The sequence below is a fragment of the Bos taurus genome, chromosome 29 (genome assembly GCF_002263795.3).
Source record: "Bos taurus isolate L1 Dominette 01449 registration number 42190680 breed Hereford chromosome 29, ARS-UCD2.0, whole genome shotgun sequence".
NCBI lineage: Eukaryota > Metazoa > Chordata > Mammalia > Artiodactyla > Bovidae > Bos > Bos taurus.
In genome coordinates, this window is record NC_037356.1 from 45,578,732 (window position 1) to 45,595,095 (window position 16,364).

The 16,364-nt window shown below is 52.8% G+C and overlaps 1 protein-coding gene across 5 annotated transcripts in view; it reads right to left on the reverse strand.

The window, feature by feature from the left end:
• Positions 1 to 1,056: 1,056 nt before the first annotated feature.
• The window catches only part of CHKA (choline kinase alpha), a 59,822-nt gene continuing 44,514 nt past the window's right edge, over positions 1,057 to 16,364 (reverse strand). For 3 of the 5 annotated variants that reach the window (XM_024987539.2, XM_024987537.2, XM_059883121.1), the window contains 8 exons: positions 15,851 to 15,964; positions 14,381 to 14,514; positions 13,918 to 14,022; positions 13,037 to 13,095; positions 11,811 to 11,898; positions 11,293 to 11,401; positions 8,516 to 8,622; positions 1,057 to 2,163 (listed from right to left, as the gene is read on the reverse strand). In XM_024987539.2, coding sequence (XP_024843307.1) covers positions 1,971 to 2,163; positions 8,516 to 8,622; positions 11,293 to 11,401; positions 11,811 to 11,898; positions 13,037 to 13,095; positions 13,918 to 14,022; positions 14,381 to 14,514; positions 15,851 to 15,964 — 909 coding nt within the window. In that variant the 3' untranslated portion in view covers positions 1,057 to 1,970. Of the gene's footprint in view, positions 2,164 to 7,238; positions 7,321 to 8,515; positions 8,623 to 11,292; positions 11,402 to 11,810; positions 11,899 to 13,036; positions 13,096 to 13,917; positions 14,023 to 14,380; positions 14,515 to 15,850; positions 15,965 to 16,364 lie in introns of all 5 variants that reach the window. The other 2 variants (XM_024987540.2, XM_024987538.2) reach the window with 1 other exon arrangement.

Sequence of the window (16,364 nt, forward strand, 5' to 3'; positions counted from 1 at the left end):
TCCCACCACCGGCTGGGGGGCAGAGCCAGTGCTTGCCAGCGGCCTCACATTCTCCTGCCCAGGAGCTGCCAAGCAGTTCTTCCGGCTGCAGGCCCCAGGAACAAAGGCTGCCTTGAAGGCAGAGATGCCCTGGGCACAGCGAGTTGGGAGGAGGCCCCACCACTGTGGCTCCATCTGGCCAGCTGCTGGGAGGAGGAGCCTGTCCCTCCAGAGTCCAGGGCTGCCCCAGCTCTGGGCCCCCTGACACTGGGCTGCAGCCCACAGGCCTGGCAGAGAGTTGGATCCAAGAAAGAGCAGCTTCTGGTTAGGAACAGAGGGCAGCGGGTGTCTCAGGACCTGGACCAAGCCCAGGACTCCGAGCCTCACCTTCCTGGGGAGCAGAGCTGAGTGCTCACAGGTGGGGCAGGTGCTCAGCGCCGAGAGCTGGCATGTTTGTGGGGAGGGAGATGTGAGCTCGGGGAGAGGCTGGCTGCACGGACAGCTGGCAGCTTGGCTGAGAGCACTGGGCACTGTGGGACTAGCACGCACAGGGCTGTGGGGGCGGGCACCCTGGGGCTGGAGATCACCCTTAGGAGACACGTAGGGATGGGGCGGAGGGGCACCCGGGGCTGGAGGTCACCCTCAGGAGATGCAGGGATGGGGCAGGGGGGCGAGTGTGTGGTCTGCCCAGGACACTGAGGACATGGGAAGACAGGAATGCTACCCGGGATGACAGGGCGAGGGTGGGGCTGGAAGGAGAGCTGCCACCCTGGCCGTAACTTCGGAGCTGACCTGACCCTGCAGGGCACCGCCCAGCAGAGCCCTGGGGTCTAAGGCAGACGGCCTCGTGGGCACAGGCAGCAGCTGGGGGCTGTGTTCCGAGACCTCGCACAGAGGGCACGGCATCGAGACCTCCTCCTGGCTGTGCTCCAGACGTCTGGAAGGACGGGTGGTGGTCTCCCTCCACCGGCCCAGCCACTCTTCCCCTCCCGGTCAGCCCGCCGTCCCGCCCATCCTGCCGCATCGGGAGCAGCCGCGCCCCCAGAGACTCAGGACACATCCCAGGGAGACAGCGGAGACAGGCTTTTATACTTTTTATTGTTTGTATGGTACAGTCTTTGTGGTAGCAGGAATGTATGCACAAAAAAACAATTCAAATAAGAGTTCAGAGTAAAAAACAAAAGGATTTATCCCAAAGGACATTTAATATACATGGACTTCACAGCTATACTCTATCCACACCCCCAGACTCCACGCACGGGCTGAGGTCTCCCACTGGGATGGCCGCACGATGACCACACGAGTGGGCAGCGGGCGTGGGCACGCTGAGGCCCCAGCACCAGGGGCGGCAGGAGGCTTCTGAGGGCACAGGGCAGGACCAGGCCTGGGAGCGGGGGACCGGCCCTGCCGGAGCAGCCCCAGCTCCAGGCTGAGCAGGGGGGTAGGAGCGGGGGCAGAGAGCAGGTGGGGGGGCAGGTGTGTCCAAGTGGCCCTCGGTGGCCATGGCCTACTGCCTGCCCCGAAGCCAGGGTTAATAAAGCACTTTGTTAGAGGGCACGGGGCGGGGCACATCCCGTTGGGGTGAGATTCACCGGCGGAGGGAAGTTCGGACGACAGGAAGCAGGTAGCTGTGTTCCTCCCGGGCCCGCGCCGTCGGGGGCGGTCAAGCCAAGGAGCATGGTCACAGTGTCACCGCCCCCTCGGGAGCAGGCAGCGTCTGCACGCCTGTCACAGAGCCCGCTCAGCGCTGTCCGCCAGCGTGGCCGTTCACATCATGTAAAGATCAACATTCACCACAAAAGGCACCTGGAGTGACGCTGCGGGCGCCACGTCCGACTGCGACAGAAACGTCTTCTCTAGATGAGAGGGTCTGAGATACTGCAATATTGCACTAGTGTACTATGATTCTGCTTCCCAATCTCAGGTCAGTCCTAGTGAGGTCGTAAACGAGGTAAGAAATAAATGTTACTCAATTTTAATAGTCTTTTGTATCATACACGTCTGTGTTGGGCGGCGAGACGTCTGAGCCTTCCGGCCGTGGGTACAGTAGTCGGAGCACAGAGGGGACGCGGACTCGGCTGCCCCCACGCCATCCAGGGATGCAGGCAGGAAGGCCGCACATGGTCACACCCCGAGCTTCCTCTTCTGGTCGAAGTAGGCATCAAACCTGGCTTGGGCGTACTCCTAGGAGACACAAGCAAGAGCAGCCTCACCAAGGGTCCCGCCTGCCCCGGGCACAGAGCGGAGCCGCTCCGTCCAGCGCTGCCCCTGGGCCGTCCTCCCCGCTGGCAGCCCTGCTGCCCGGCCCTGCCGACCCGGACAGGATGCGGGACGTCCGTCTATGGACCGGGCGCTGCCATGGTGCACCGACTCATTCACCTCGAATGCTACAGACAGGCTGACAGCCGCAACAGGCTCCTCTTTCCAAGCCCAAGGCCCTTGGGCGTCAGCAAGTGTGGCACCAAGGTGGAAGATGGGGGTGTGTGTGTGTGTGTGCGCGCCAGCTGTGTGCTGGGGTCACTGCTGCACACTTAGTAAAAGGACACCGGGAGGGAGTGAGCACGCCTGGCCAGCCCCCTGCCCTGGGTCTGCGCCCCCGTCCATCCATCAGTGTGGGCAGTTTCTGAAGGACCACTCCAAATTGAGAAGTCTGCCGTGCCAGCCGCCAAGACTATAGCGTCACCTTAAGAAAACCGAACACTGAGGGAGAATTTATAAACCAACACAAACTAACTCATCTGAAACGTGCAGTGTTGGCTGAAGCATGCAGTCTGCCTACCACCAGCACCGCCGTCACCCTCCGAGCTCTCCGGGACCTCCGCGGTCAAGCCCTCCAGACCGCGACAGAACGCTTCCCCGTGAACAGAATCATCGGATCGGGCCCCTCTGGGGTCAGGGACACTTGTGCGCGGCCGGGGAGGGCGGTGTTCGTCCGTTTGGTGTGGAGTAGTTCTCTGTGACACGGCCCCAGTGCAGTGTGGTCACACTCGTCTGATGTTGGGCACGTGGGATGCTTCCAGTCTGGGGCTATCGGAGCATGAGAGTTCAGGTCTTGGTGTGGAAACAGGCTTTCATTTCTCTTGGATCAACACCAAAGAGAGGGACTGCTGGGCTGTATGGTTAAGTGTGTATGTTACTTTATATGAGAGGCAACTGTTTTCTATGCTGGTCACCCCCTCTTGCAGTACCCCCTGCAGTGCATGTGACATCACCTTCTCGCCAACATTCAACATTGTTGGTTTAAGTTCTACCCACTGACATGGGTGTGCAGGGCATCTCTCTGGGCTTTAACTGGCATTTCTTTCATGACTACATCGGCAGATGAACAGATGCTTACTGGTCATTTATCTTCTGCATTGTGTTCAAATCTATCCTTTCATAAAGTAAGTTGTTTGGTTTCTTGCTGAGTTATGAGTTCTTTAGACATTCTAAACACAAGTCTTTGTCAGATGTAAATTTGCAGTATTTTCTCCCAGTCTGTGGCTTGGCTTTTCATTTTAATGGTGTCTTTCAAAAAACAAAAAGTTGTATATTTTTATTCAGTCCAATCTGTTGTTATCTTTTTTCTTTGATGGTGAGTGCTGTATGTAACCTCAGAAAATCTTTGCCACAGTCATGAAGCTTTTCTCCCATTTCAGCTTTTCCATTTAGGTTTATTATCTGTTTCAAGTCAATTTTTGTGTATGGTACAAGTTTGAAGTTCATTATCTTTTTTCCGTATGGCTTATTCAGTTGTTGCCATGTCATATTTGGAAAATCTAACCCTTCCTGCAATGACCTATCATGGCCTTTCTGGGGAATACCCGTTGCCTATATGTGTAGGAGTCCATTTCTGGGAACTCGATTCTGTTCCATCTGATTTATGAATGTCTTTACACCAACTGGGCTTCCCTGGTGGCTCAGGGGTTAAAGCATCTGCCTCCAATGCGGGAGACCCGGGTTTGATCCTGGGTCGGGAAGATCCCCTGGAGAAGGAAATGGTAGCCCACTCCAGTATTCTCGCCTAGAGAATCCCATGGACGGAGAAGCCTGGTAGGCTACAGTCCATGGGGTCGCAAAGAGTCGGACAGAGTCAGTTGCAAAGACTGAGCGACCTCACTTCACCTATGCCAACACCACATGGTCTTAATTACTGCGCTTGGTAAACTCTGAAATCAGGTAGCATGTCTTCCAACTCTGTTCTATAATTTTGGTGTTTTAGTTATTCCAGGGTCTTTGCACTTTCAAGTAAGTTTTAGAATCAGCTTGTCAATGTCTATGAAAAGCCTGTGGGGTTTCGATGGTGTCATGGAGACATAGATTGGTTTGGAGAGAATGAACATTTTAAGTCTTCTAAATCCATACCTGTGGTATCTCTCTTTAATTGTCAGTGTACAGATCATGCATGTTATTTTAAGTATTTCACATTTTTTACGCCAAACTATTAAATTTTTTTACAAACTGTTTCCAGCACATCAGAATGCAGTTGGCTTTTGTATATTGACCTTGTGTCCTATGACCTTGATAAACTCAGTAAACAGTTTTTCTCTTGACTCTTCTATTTTTCCATGTACACAATCATGTCACCTATAAAATAAAGGCAGTTTTCTTTTTTCACCTTCCTGTACTGGCGAGAACTCAGCACACACACCCTGGCTGTGTTTTCCACTTGGGGCACGTGTGGGAGGAATGCCTGGTCCTTTACCGTCGATTATCACGGCCCCCTGTGGGCTCCCATAAAGCCCTTTACCTGGCTGAGGAAGTTCTCCGTTACTAGTTTGCTGAGACTTTCTGTTGTGAACAGGTGTTCCAAATGATTGAATTCTGTCAAACACTTTTCCCGCATTCACTGAGATGACTGCATGGTTTTTCTCCTTTATTCTGTTAATATGGTGAATTACACTAATGGGTTTTTCAAATGTTGATGTTAGTCTTGCATTTCAGGGATAAATGCCACTTGGTCATAAAATAATTATCCTTTTATATGTATTGCATTTACTTTTGCCAGTACTTTGGAAACGGCTTTTGTGTGATGTCCATGAAGGGCACTGATGTGCAGTCTTCTTGAAATGTCTAGTTTTGGTGTCAGGATCATGCCAGCCTCGTCAAATGAGCTGAGAAATGATCCCTCCCCCTTGATTTTCTAAACGTTTCTGTGAGACTGTTATTTCTTCCTTAAATGTTTGATAATATTCCCCAGGACCTGAAGTTTAGTCTACAGGTTTTTGATCATCAGTTTGATGTCAGTTTTGGCCATGTGTATCTTCCGAGAAATTGGCATGTTCAAGCAAGTTGTCGGATCCGGAGAGTTGTTTCTCACTCTTCCACTTTAACATCCACCGACTTTGTGATGGTGGCCTCTCTCTGTACTTGGTTTTGGTAATGTCTGCCTTATCTTTCTTGCTCAGTATAGCCAGATATTCATAAGTACTTTTGTGGTATCATTGATTTTTTCCCTATTTTTAGTATTTTACATTTCAATGATTTCTGCTCTTACCTTTACTCTACTTCTATTTACTCTGGGTTTACTTGGTTTTTCACGTTCTAGCTTCTCAAGGTAGAAGCTTATGTTACTAGTTTGAGAACTTTCTTCTTACCCAGTACAAATGTTTAGGCTACAAAACCAAAAGATTCCAAACATTGTTTTAGCTGCATCCCACAAATTCTAGGATGTTGTGTTTCCACTCTTGTTCAGTTGCTAAGCCATGTCCTCTGCAACTCCATGGACTGCAGCACTGCCAGGCTTCCCTGTCCTTCGCTACCTCCCAGAGTTTGCTCAGATTCATGTCCATTGAATTGGTGATGCCATCCAACCATCTCATCCTCTGCTGCCTAATGGCGTTTCCATTATAACTCAAAATGTTTTCTAATTGTCCTTTTAATTTCTCCTTTGACCCAGGGTTTATTTAGAAGTATACAGTTAATTTCCAAATTGAGAATTTTCCAGATATTTTTGTGGTGGTTGGTGATTTCCAATTAAATTGCACTGTGTTCAGAGAACTTACTCTGCAGCAAATCTGAGGGCTGTCTCACAGCCCAGCCCCTGGCCTATCCTGATGAAGGCTCCCTACTCTCTGAAAAGGATGTACATCCCGCAGCTGCTGGGGCCCCGCACACGTTCGTCAGGTCGAGCTGGCAGGGTGACGTTCAGGTGACAGACTCCCCTGCGGCAGGGCTTCCTGGCTCCACCTGCTACCGCCGGGTGTGCAGTCTACCAGGCTACCAGGTGAAGGCGCCCCTCTCTCAGCTTTGTCAGTTTCTGCTCTATGTCTTTCGTTTTGGCCATGCTGTGAGGCACTGAGATCCTAGTTCCCTGACCAGGGACCGAACCCACGCCCCCTGTGGTGGAAGCGTGGAGTCCTAACCACTGCACCGGCAGGAAAGCCCCTGCCCTGTGTCTCTTGAAGAATACAGGGGCACACACACTCAGGACCTCTGTGTCCCGTGGGTGATCTGATGCCTGTTCTAGGATGTGACCCCTTTCTCTGTCTTCGGTAGTCCTGATCTAAAGTCCATTCGGTCTTACAGTAACATCTGGTCATGATTCCAAATCCACTTTAAAAAACCTGAATGTTCTCTTGTCTACGAGTGTCTGTGCTTTACCAAAGCTTCTGCCCAGCAGCAGAAACCATCCTCACGGTGGACTAAGGACAAAGGGACCCAGCTGTTTCCCACCACAAGTCCCAAAGCCAGGTGCTCGCTGCACTTGGGAGCACCTGTGCCCAGGACGCCCCCCACCACGCACTATGGAGCGGAGTTAACGCAGAGTCTGTGCCAAGGACAGTTCTCAGGTTAGAATAAAAAGACAGCCTAGTATGGTACAAACTTGCTGCAAAAAGGGGTCTCATTCGTTCAGCACCAGCTTCCAGCTCTTAGGCCGGGCCCTGCAGGCCGGAGGATGGGGTGGGGACAGACGAATAAACTACGGCGTGGGGGGCGCAGGCCCCTCCCCGATCGCTTAGTGTCCTGTGTGTCAGGGGGACTGAGATCGGGGATGGGTCTTAAGGGTCCGGATTTCTACATGTGATGTCAGTCACAGGGCCACACGGCACTCCCCTGAAGCGGGCAGGGGGCAGCTCCCAGTGGCAGACTCAGCACCCACGACAGTGACTTCCACTGTGCGGCGGGGGGAGCCCACCGTCCCGGTGCTGGTCACCTGGCGCAGGAACGCGGAGGGGGACAGTGACCCTCTGGAAGGAAGAGCCATTTACTGCCAGGCGCTCGGGTACAAGGAGGCGTTTCCCCTGGGAGTAGAAGAGAAAACCCACCGCAGCACATACCATGTACCCAAATTCAATGGAGGAAATCTTGGCCTGAACGATTGACCAGAGTCCCCAGAAGAAATGGGACGCGAGGGCAAACCTGTAAAGACAGCAGCAGGATGCGCAGTGAGACGGCGCCCAGGACGGGATGCCACTCGCTGCCCAGCGGCTCTCTGACTCGCCGGTGCAGGGGACAACGTGCCCCAGAGACGGCGGCCCCGCCCCCAGCCGGCGGCCCCGCCCCCAGCCGGCGGGCCCCGCGGGGGTGAAGACCCGACAGCCTATCCCGGGTACACAAGCTGACACTCACGGGACTCAAGCAGCGGCCCTGGCAGCCGTGCTGGTGAAACAGGGGTCACATGGGGAATGAAACCTCTGCACATGGGAAGCGGACTGGGGGGAGGTGCGGCCAAGTCCCACCTCTAGGCTGTGCCCTGCCTCCCGCCACTGCAAACCCATACTCTCCTCCAACAATGAAGACGAGCTCTCACTGGGGAACGAGGACTTCGGGGCTTCTGCTGCTCTTCGCCCCTGACCCGCTAGATCCCCTGGCACCACCATTCTGTCTGGGCCTCTCCTCCATGCCCCTTTCCTATTTCCATCCGTTCAGGAACCAGAGAGGGAAGCTCTCTGCCGCTGGAGGAGCTGAGGGGCCGCCAGCGTGGCCGCAGCTCAGAGAGAGGAGTGTGGACACTTCTGAGGCCCGCGAGGACGGGGCTCTGTGCCGAGGGAGGGGGGTCACAGGGACTCCAGACGTCCCTGGTACCCCGGAATCTCACTGGAGAGCCCAGAGGCGAGGGGTAACTCGGGCCTCTCCACTAAAGAGATGAGAGAGGGTGAACACACTGTACTCTACACCTCTGTGGAATCTGGGGGTTTCTCAGCCTTGCTTCGAGAGCTGCCGGGGACACAGACATTCAGGTATTTCCTCGTATTACCTGATGGAATCCCCACTCCAGGAGCACGAGTGACAGGAGGGCACGGGCCCGGGTGGCAGGGGCTGGGCAGCGGAGTCTGCGGCGGGGATGACGGTCGGAAACGCCACCTCCATGTGCTGACCCTGTGCACAGACCCCTCTCCTAACTTGCTGTGTGCTGAGAGCTGAAGGATCCTAACACACTCAGCCATGATGGCCATAACCAAATGTTCTCGTTTCTTTTCTTTTGCAAACTACAAGACCCAGAGATGTAGGGTTATGAGGAAGCTCCTGAAATACTCTTATTTGCAAGGAAGCATCCCAAGTGCACACCTTGAAGAAGGAAGCTATCATAACAGATCAACAAAGGAAAAGTTACCTATTGACTTCAAGCAGCATTTCTTCTTCTATAACAGACTTTTCTTCGTTACTGAGGTTTTCAAATTCATTTTGGAATGCAGCCAAGTAATTGGAAATAAAATGGAGCTTTAAAAAAAGTAATTAGGTTAGGATCAATGATTGTTAAAAATAGATGATATCAAAGTTGTCACTAAGCGCACACCTCACGTGACTCTTCCAGATGTCAGAGAAGCCCACACACTCCTCTGCTCAGGGGCAGGGATCCGGGGAGTTTGCCCACCCTGCCAGGGTGCCAGGGCGACAGAGAACGAAAGGACTCTCCAGGCCACACTGTCACCGAGACTGCTACTACTTCTGCAGAGGGTTGTTCAGGCAGAGTCGCTCTTCTCCTCTCACCCACACTCCTGTCTCCCACTGTCTGCCCACAAAGCAGGGCCAGCCTTCTGGATGGCACAGCATGTGGCATGGGCTTGAGGTGCCAGGGCACCCTGACCTTCACCAGTAAATACTCCCTCAGGGCAGGAGCTGGCCCGGGCGTTGAGAAGGGGCCTTTTCCCACCTCTCAGATGCCTTGACTGTACACTCCTGTCCATGCACTAGCAGCATCTCATTCCAGTCCAGAAAAGACACGGTTTACCCTGACGTTCTGCCAGGCGCCACCATGAGTCTGCGTGTGAATTAGGATCTCTGAGAGTCCCTGTGCCTCACTATTTCATACTGTATCAAAAGGCAACAGAACATGGCCAACCACTGCATGTTTGCTTTTGTGAAGAAGGAAACAGCCATCAGTGTTTCTTCCAGGTAGGAACCCCTGCTAACTGGTTACCTGGCTGGAAGTAACCAGTACCTCTCCCTCCCCAACCTGCCCCTCTTTCATCCTGCTGCTCTGAAATCGGCTTCCCACACTCTGCCCCTCCTCTACCGGAAAGCATCCTTCACGTTCTAGCACGCTCCAGGCAGGGGGCCGTGGACTCTGCAGTAAGCTTGGTACAAGAGACACCTATTAAACTCTGTGTGGCAGGCACCAAGCTGAGCATCGTTCCTGCACAGTAACTCACTCCCATGACACAGTGATTTCCACAGATGAGGAAACTGAAGCATGGAAACAGTAGGTTACAACCAGCAGAGGCAGACCTGGGATTCAAATCCAGGCCTATTAGTTTTTAAAACCCATGCTAGAACCACCACCCTAGGTGGTTAATTTCTGGGAGACTCTAAATGCTGAAGGTAGCAAATGAAGATAGAAAATCTGAAGAGACTGAAACCCTAACAAAGTGTTAATTAGCGGCACTCCCTCCCAAAAAAGTTCTAGGCCCAGATGGTTTTACGGGCAAAGTTTGCCAAACTTTCAAACAGCACCATCTTATAAAAATTTGCTCCAGAAAATAAAAAGGGGACACTCATTTTGTAAACTAGCATAATTTTTTATTCCAAAAGCAGGTATGAATAATTTTTTAAATGAACATTAAAGTCCTGTTCCATATATTAAAAACTGCAAAAATAAACTGCCTAACTAGATCCAACCAAGCGTCACAAAATAATGTAATTCACTGAAATAATTTATTTTAGGAATTCCAGTAACGTTTAACATTTTAAAACACCTCAATGCATTAAAGAGAGAAAAGCATGAGATGACCTCAGGAGATGGCGACAGGGTAGGTGATCAAGACAGACACTGTATGGGATTGTTAAAACCTCTCAAAAAATAGAAATGGCACTTCCTTATATTTCCACTGCTGTGCAGTGAGGGTAGTCACACAGCTCTGCCTCCACTAGAATGAAATCCTTCTTACTGAAAATCTCCCCTTACTGGTTGGAGAGCCCCCTCTCTGGAGATGCCTGCCCAGTGTCACAGCAGCAACCTGAAGCCTGCTGTGTGCTCTCCTCCCCGGGCTCACCAGCCTTCCTGCCCACATAGCATGACCCTGAGGTTCCAAACCATCCCAGTCACTTTGGACATATGCAAGGTCATGAGGTCGGCCTGAAATGTGGCCAGAGCGGAGCAGGCAGCTCTGGCTGCACAGCAGGTCTGCGTTTCAACGGCTGCCCCGAGCATGGGCACCTGCTGGATACACTGCCTGTGCCCAGTTCAGGCGGGCACTCAAGAGACCTCTCCTGAGTGAGCTACCACAGCGACTGACCAGCTGTGTCTTCACCCCCAGCCCCTGGGCAATGCTCTGATCAGGCAGAGCTCCTGGGAGAAGGCTGACCTAAAGCAGGGCTGCCCAGCACAGACACAGCTAAGGCCCTGCAAGGCTGGGAGAGTCGGGGGTGGTGTCCCTTCTGCCCAGCCTGCTTGCTTCCACATTGCAACCTACTCATCCTCAACCCAAGGCTTGGGCCATGGCTGACAAATGGAACAGAGAGCCTCCCCGGAGGAGTCCCACAGGACTGACTCTAGTCAGTGGACTCCTCTCCTCCAGGACAGGAAAGGGGGCTGTGGGTGCTGCAACAGCTGCTGAGCCAGTGCCCCCAAGACCACCACTGTCTGCACAAAGTGAAACACAGAGGAAAGTCAGTGACCCAAAAGGCCAGAGGGCAGGGCAGGAAAACTGGAAGGAGTTACCAAGGAGGCTGTGATCGTCTCTGACTAGCTACAGGCCACCTTTGGCAAAGGACTTTAAAGGCTGGATTCCAATACTGTCTGTATCTTGACACAACATTTTAAAGCAAAAGAACCTGCTTAACCAAAACAAGCATCTTTAGAAGTGGAGCTGTAGTCAACTCTAACTGGGCAAACCAATGTATGTAGGAGTCACTCACTTCTCAGCAAGTGTGCACGCATGAGGCTCCTACCTGTTGTTTCCTGGTGGGGTACTTCAGGATGTTTGCTCTGAAAAAAGGGTACTTTTCATAATTATAATCATACATCCATTCACAGAAATGATTCCCAATGTCGAATCCCCTGAAAAAGAGAGAGAGGCAGACAGTGAGGCAGCAGGCCTGCCACGAGTGCTCCCCAGACCCGGGGGTCCCAAAAACATGACTGTGTCAGTGATAGGACCGCCAACTGGGCAGCACCAGCGACCACGGCGCCCAGGCCCACCATCCGGAGCGACTGCTCGGAGCCCTCCTGCGGTCAGCGCTCTGAGGAGCCCATGTCAGGCCAAGCTCTGGACTCTGAGGAGCCCGGGGCTGCTCCTCACTAGCTCGACTGAGAACAGGGTAGGTGCCCATCTCACCCGCTGGGACAGAAAGCGCCAGCCCCCACCGAGGAAACTTGCAGCTCAGGGTGGTACCGTGACCCAAGGTCTCCTTCAACTGTTTCATACACGTATTAAAATGCTCACAGAAATAAAAACATTTGACATTACCTATAGTTGTAACTGCTGTATTCAAAGTCGATGAGCATGAGTTTCTGTTTTTCCGAATTCTCCCTGCCATCCAGCAGTAAGATGTTACCTGCAAAAGGGTTTGGATGACATGACCTTTACTCTGGGCATGTTCCGTCACTGAAGACACAGGTCCTCCAAGAGCTGGGCCAAGAGTGGTTCTGATTCGCTCAAGGCATCCTACACGTGAGGCTGCCTTGCCCACACCCTACTTGATCTGACTTGTCCAGCAATCATCAGCTAATTAGTAAAAGGTATTCTGGCTCAAATTGACATCTTATTGATTACAAGTCTTCACCAGGGGCTGTTCTCAAAATTAAAAACAACTTGAAGAGCCTGGAAAGGGCCCAAGAGTGGACCTCAGCCAGCTGCGAGGATCAGGATGAGGACAGCATGGCAAAGCCAGGTGCCACGGCAGTGTTGGGGAGGGAAGCCCACCAGATGGGGCCTCAGAGGAAACTGTCTCAGTTTGAAATGACATTGAGTGAAGTTTGGTTACAGTCAGCTGTACCTGGCATTGCAATTTTTAAAAAAATGTAATATTTTTTAAAAATAAATTTATTTCTTTGACTATATTGTGTCTTAGTTGCAGCACCTGGATCTGGCTCTCTGACCAGGGACCGAACCTGGGCCCCCTGCATCGGGGGTGTGGAGCCTTAGCCACTGGACCACCAGATAAGTCCCTGCAGTTTTTTAAAGCGGAGAAACCCAAGGTCATTAGAAGCACCTGAACCGGCGCTGAGAGAGCAGGGGCTCTGGCCAGCGCAGTGCACGCAAGGTGCAGAGGCCAGGGCCCCCGGGCTGGTTGAGGAGGCCACCTTGCTCTTTAACGCTTCTTCAGATCAACAAGGTCACACGTTGACCAAAAGGAGTTAAACACTGCACAAATATGTAGCTTTGTCGATCCCAGATCTCGGTTTAGTGGATCTTCTCAGAATTTTTTCCTTACGGAAATAGGATCATCTTACACATCTTTCTAAAACTTGCTCTTCCTGCTAAATGTATCCCAGAGATTTCTCTGTTGGTCTGTATAGAACTCAACCTCATTATTTTAATAGTCGCACAACACACGTGCACGGCTGGGCCATACATCCATGTATCTCACCCCCACCTCAGGGGCCCCTGGTGGTTACCACACACACACTGGAGGGACCCTTCTAAGCAGACACACAGGGCCCAGGTTCTGCATCACGGGCAGCGTTCCTTACCTTCCTGACAGTCATTGTGACAGAACACGACGGGAGATGGAGTGGATTCAAGCAATGACCTGAGAGAGGAAGGTTCTGCGGTTACTTCTCAGACCTGCAGCTCCCTCCCCTGGCAGGGTCTCTGAGCACACATCCCCCAGCCTGGGGTGGGGTGGGGTGGGGGCCTCCCCCTTGGAGCTCTCTGACCACGGAGCCCGAGCAGAGCCCTGTGTTGGGTCTGTCTGGACCTCTGGTTTCCTTCAAGCTCTCATCACAACCTGACATTATTTTATTTACTTGTCTCCTCTCTCTCCTAACAAAAGAGAAGCTCCCTGCAGGATGTCTTGGTCATAATAGCTCAGAGCCATTCCTGATGTTGGTACAGCAGATGCTCAAACTCGTGAGAAATGAGAGGTGGCAATGCCGATACTCGGCTATGGGTGAGAGTCTAGAACCCTGCATGCCCAGCAGCCTAGGGATACCCCTGTAGTCTCTACTCAGAAACCTGGTTAAGCTTCCTGTTCCGTGCCCTCCTGCCCGCCCAAGCTTGGGCTCAACTGTATCCCTCATCTGCTGACACTCTCCCGCCTGTCCCAAGGGTTCCTGCTTTTTGTTTTTGTTTCAGGAAAAACCTACTGCCATAGTCAGTGACCAGGCCTGGAATTCTGGCGTTTTACTTCCTCCGTGAAGCCTTCATGGATCATCAGGGGAAGGTGACGCCGCTCGTGTAAAACTGAGACGGCAGAATTAACCTGTTTAAACTCATCCCACCAACCCAACGTAAGACACCAGGCCTGAGACGATGCTTGCAATGTTCACTGGCAGCAGACGCAGTGACTCGGAGCGCTGACGTGTCTGGGCAGATGCACTCGCCAGGGCAGGATACGGAGGCACTCACTCACCTCAGGTTTTCTAGCTCCAAAGGCAGGTTGTAACTGAGGAACCTGTGCAGCTGCTTCACTTTGGACTCCCCGGTAAACCTAATTCTCAGCACTTGATTCAGGTATCTTGGAAGAGAGAGGAGCAAAAGATCAGGGCTCAGTTCACCATGGCCTTAGCTTGGGGCTCCCACTAAAGGGACCATGCAGAATCCTCAGGGCCCCCGACCCCAGAGTCTAGGAAGTTGATTTTCTGCCCGCCCAGCCTGTTCAGGAGCATTTCTGCAAACACTCTTCTTTCTTGGTTCAGGAATTGATTTTTACATGCTAGAATGATTCATTCATGAGACAATAAGTCCCAGCAGACAGTGTGTGCGCCAGTGGACTGAGAAAGGCCTCTGACCCTCAGGGCCTTCCTGAGAACCGCTCCGGAGACTCTAGGAGCCCCGGGGAGAGCCGCGCGAGAGCCAAGCAGCTGAGCACTTACTTTTCCATTGTTCCAAAGAGCCATTTTGGTTCCTTATTGAATGGCATTTTCATACCATGAAATCTGGCCATTTTCTCAGCTATTTCTGCAGAAATATCTGGCAAACTTAATTCTTCAGTGTCTAATCGCCGGCTCTGAGATAAAAGAGGGGTGAAAAGATGGCATTTATCCAGGTAAACTTGACATGTGAGGTCACATGACCCTAGATCTAGAGTGTCTTTGGGGGCATCACAGTCTTGTCCAGAGAACAATTCCTCCTGAAAGGGCACTGTGCCCACAGACAGCACTGCTCAGGGAGGGGCAGCCACCTGCAAAGGTCCACTTTCTGGAGACAAAGTCCTTCCCGCGTACAATCGTAGCACCCCTGGGCTTGCCTTCCGGTCACCCCACCCCATGCTGAAGGGGGCCTCTTCCCCGGGCTCAACACGCCGGGTCTCCAGCAGTTTACGATGGGACCGTATCCAGCTCCACCACCAGCTCGGCCCTTCTGCCTGCGCAGCTGGCCCCGTGAGGTGCGGCGCTCAAGGCAGCTGCTCACCAGAAGTGTTTCCCACTCCTGCCCTCGGGCAGCCTGGCACCCAGCCGATGCGGGTGGGGACTATGCACACATGACTCTAAGTGAGGCACACTGGCAGATGTTAAGGCAACACTAACAACGGGCCAGCACAGGGAGAACGGGAGCACAGCCCTGACTCTCGGAAACAGGATCTGAGCCAGGCCTGGCAACGTGAAGGAATCTGACGGGCACACGGGGGCAGGGGAGGCTCTACAGTGAAGCAGGCAGCGGGAGACAACGAGGACAACGGTAGTGGCCCCGCCCCTGCAGGGCAAAGACACGTGGCAGTGTGGTCAGGACCGCTTCCTGCAGTGGTTCTATGACCAGGGCCAGGGAGATGAGACCAGGGTGGCCGGGCTTGGCTCCAAGGCAAGCAGCTTCAGAGGGTGATGCAGTGCCAGGTTCCACAAACAGCTGTACCTGGAGAAACTGGGGTCGGTCCCAGACCACCGCGGCCATACTGATGCCACAGCAAAGCGAGTCCTGTGGACGTTTTCGCCTCCCAGCACACACAAAAGCTACGCTCACGCTACACTACAGCGCATAGGTGGCAATGACATTATGTCGAAGAGCCCCACAGCGACTTAATTAAAAAATACTTTATTGCTCAAAAATGCTAACCATTGTCTGACAGTGCACAGCCACCCCAAACCTTCAATTCGTAAAATACGCAATATCTGTGGAGCTCAGTTAAACAAGGTCTGCCTGTGTGTTTTGATCTGGATGAATGTACCTTTGCAGGAAAGACGGAGGTTTTGATGCAAATTCAATACAAAGTCTGTTTTTGTTTCCTTCTGTGGTAAGGCCACTCTTACTATTTCAGATCACGGTGCCCGGGCTCCTACGGTGATGACATAGCCCGCTTCCTCTGTGGGCCTGCCCCCAGCCCCGACCAGTGCCCCCACACTCCTTACCGGGATGAACTGCTCCAGGCGGCCTTGGGGGAAGATGCCAAAGAGCTTCGGCCCCAGCGACCTCTCGGCGAGAATGGCAAACATGACGCTCTCCAGGACCATGGCCTCGGCGCCCTGAAACACATGGTGGCACGCCAGCCGGTCACCAGGCCAGCCACGTGCACCATTCGCCCACTCCCACAGCGACTCTATGATTGGGCGCTGCGGCTACTACTGTTGGTATGGTTATTAATACTGTACTTGTTATGATCCTCATTGCCCCCACTTTAAACATGAAGAAACAGATTGGTAAACCCAGGATCCGTGCTGGCAAGGGCTTCCCAGTGGCTCAGTGATAAAGAACCCCCCTTGCCAGTGTAGGGCACACAAGAGACGCAGCTTCAACGCCTGGGTTGGGAAGATCCTCTGGAGTAAGAACTGGTAACCCACTCCAGCATTCTTGCCTGGAGAATTCCATGGACTAAGTAGCCTGGCGGGCTCTAGCCCATGGGGTCGTAAAGAGCCGGACACGTGT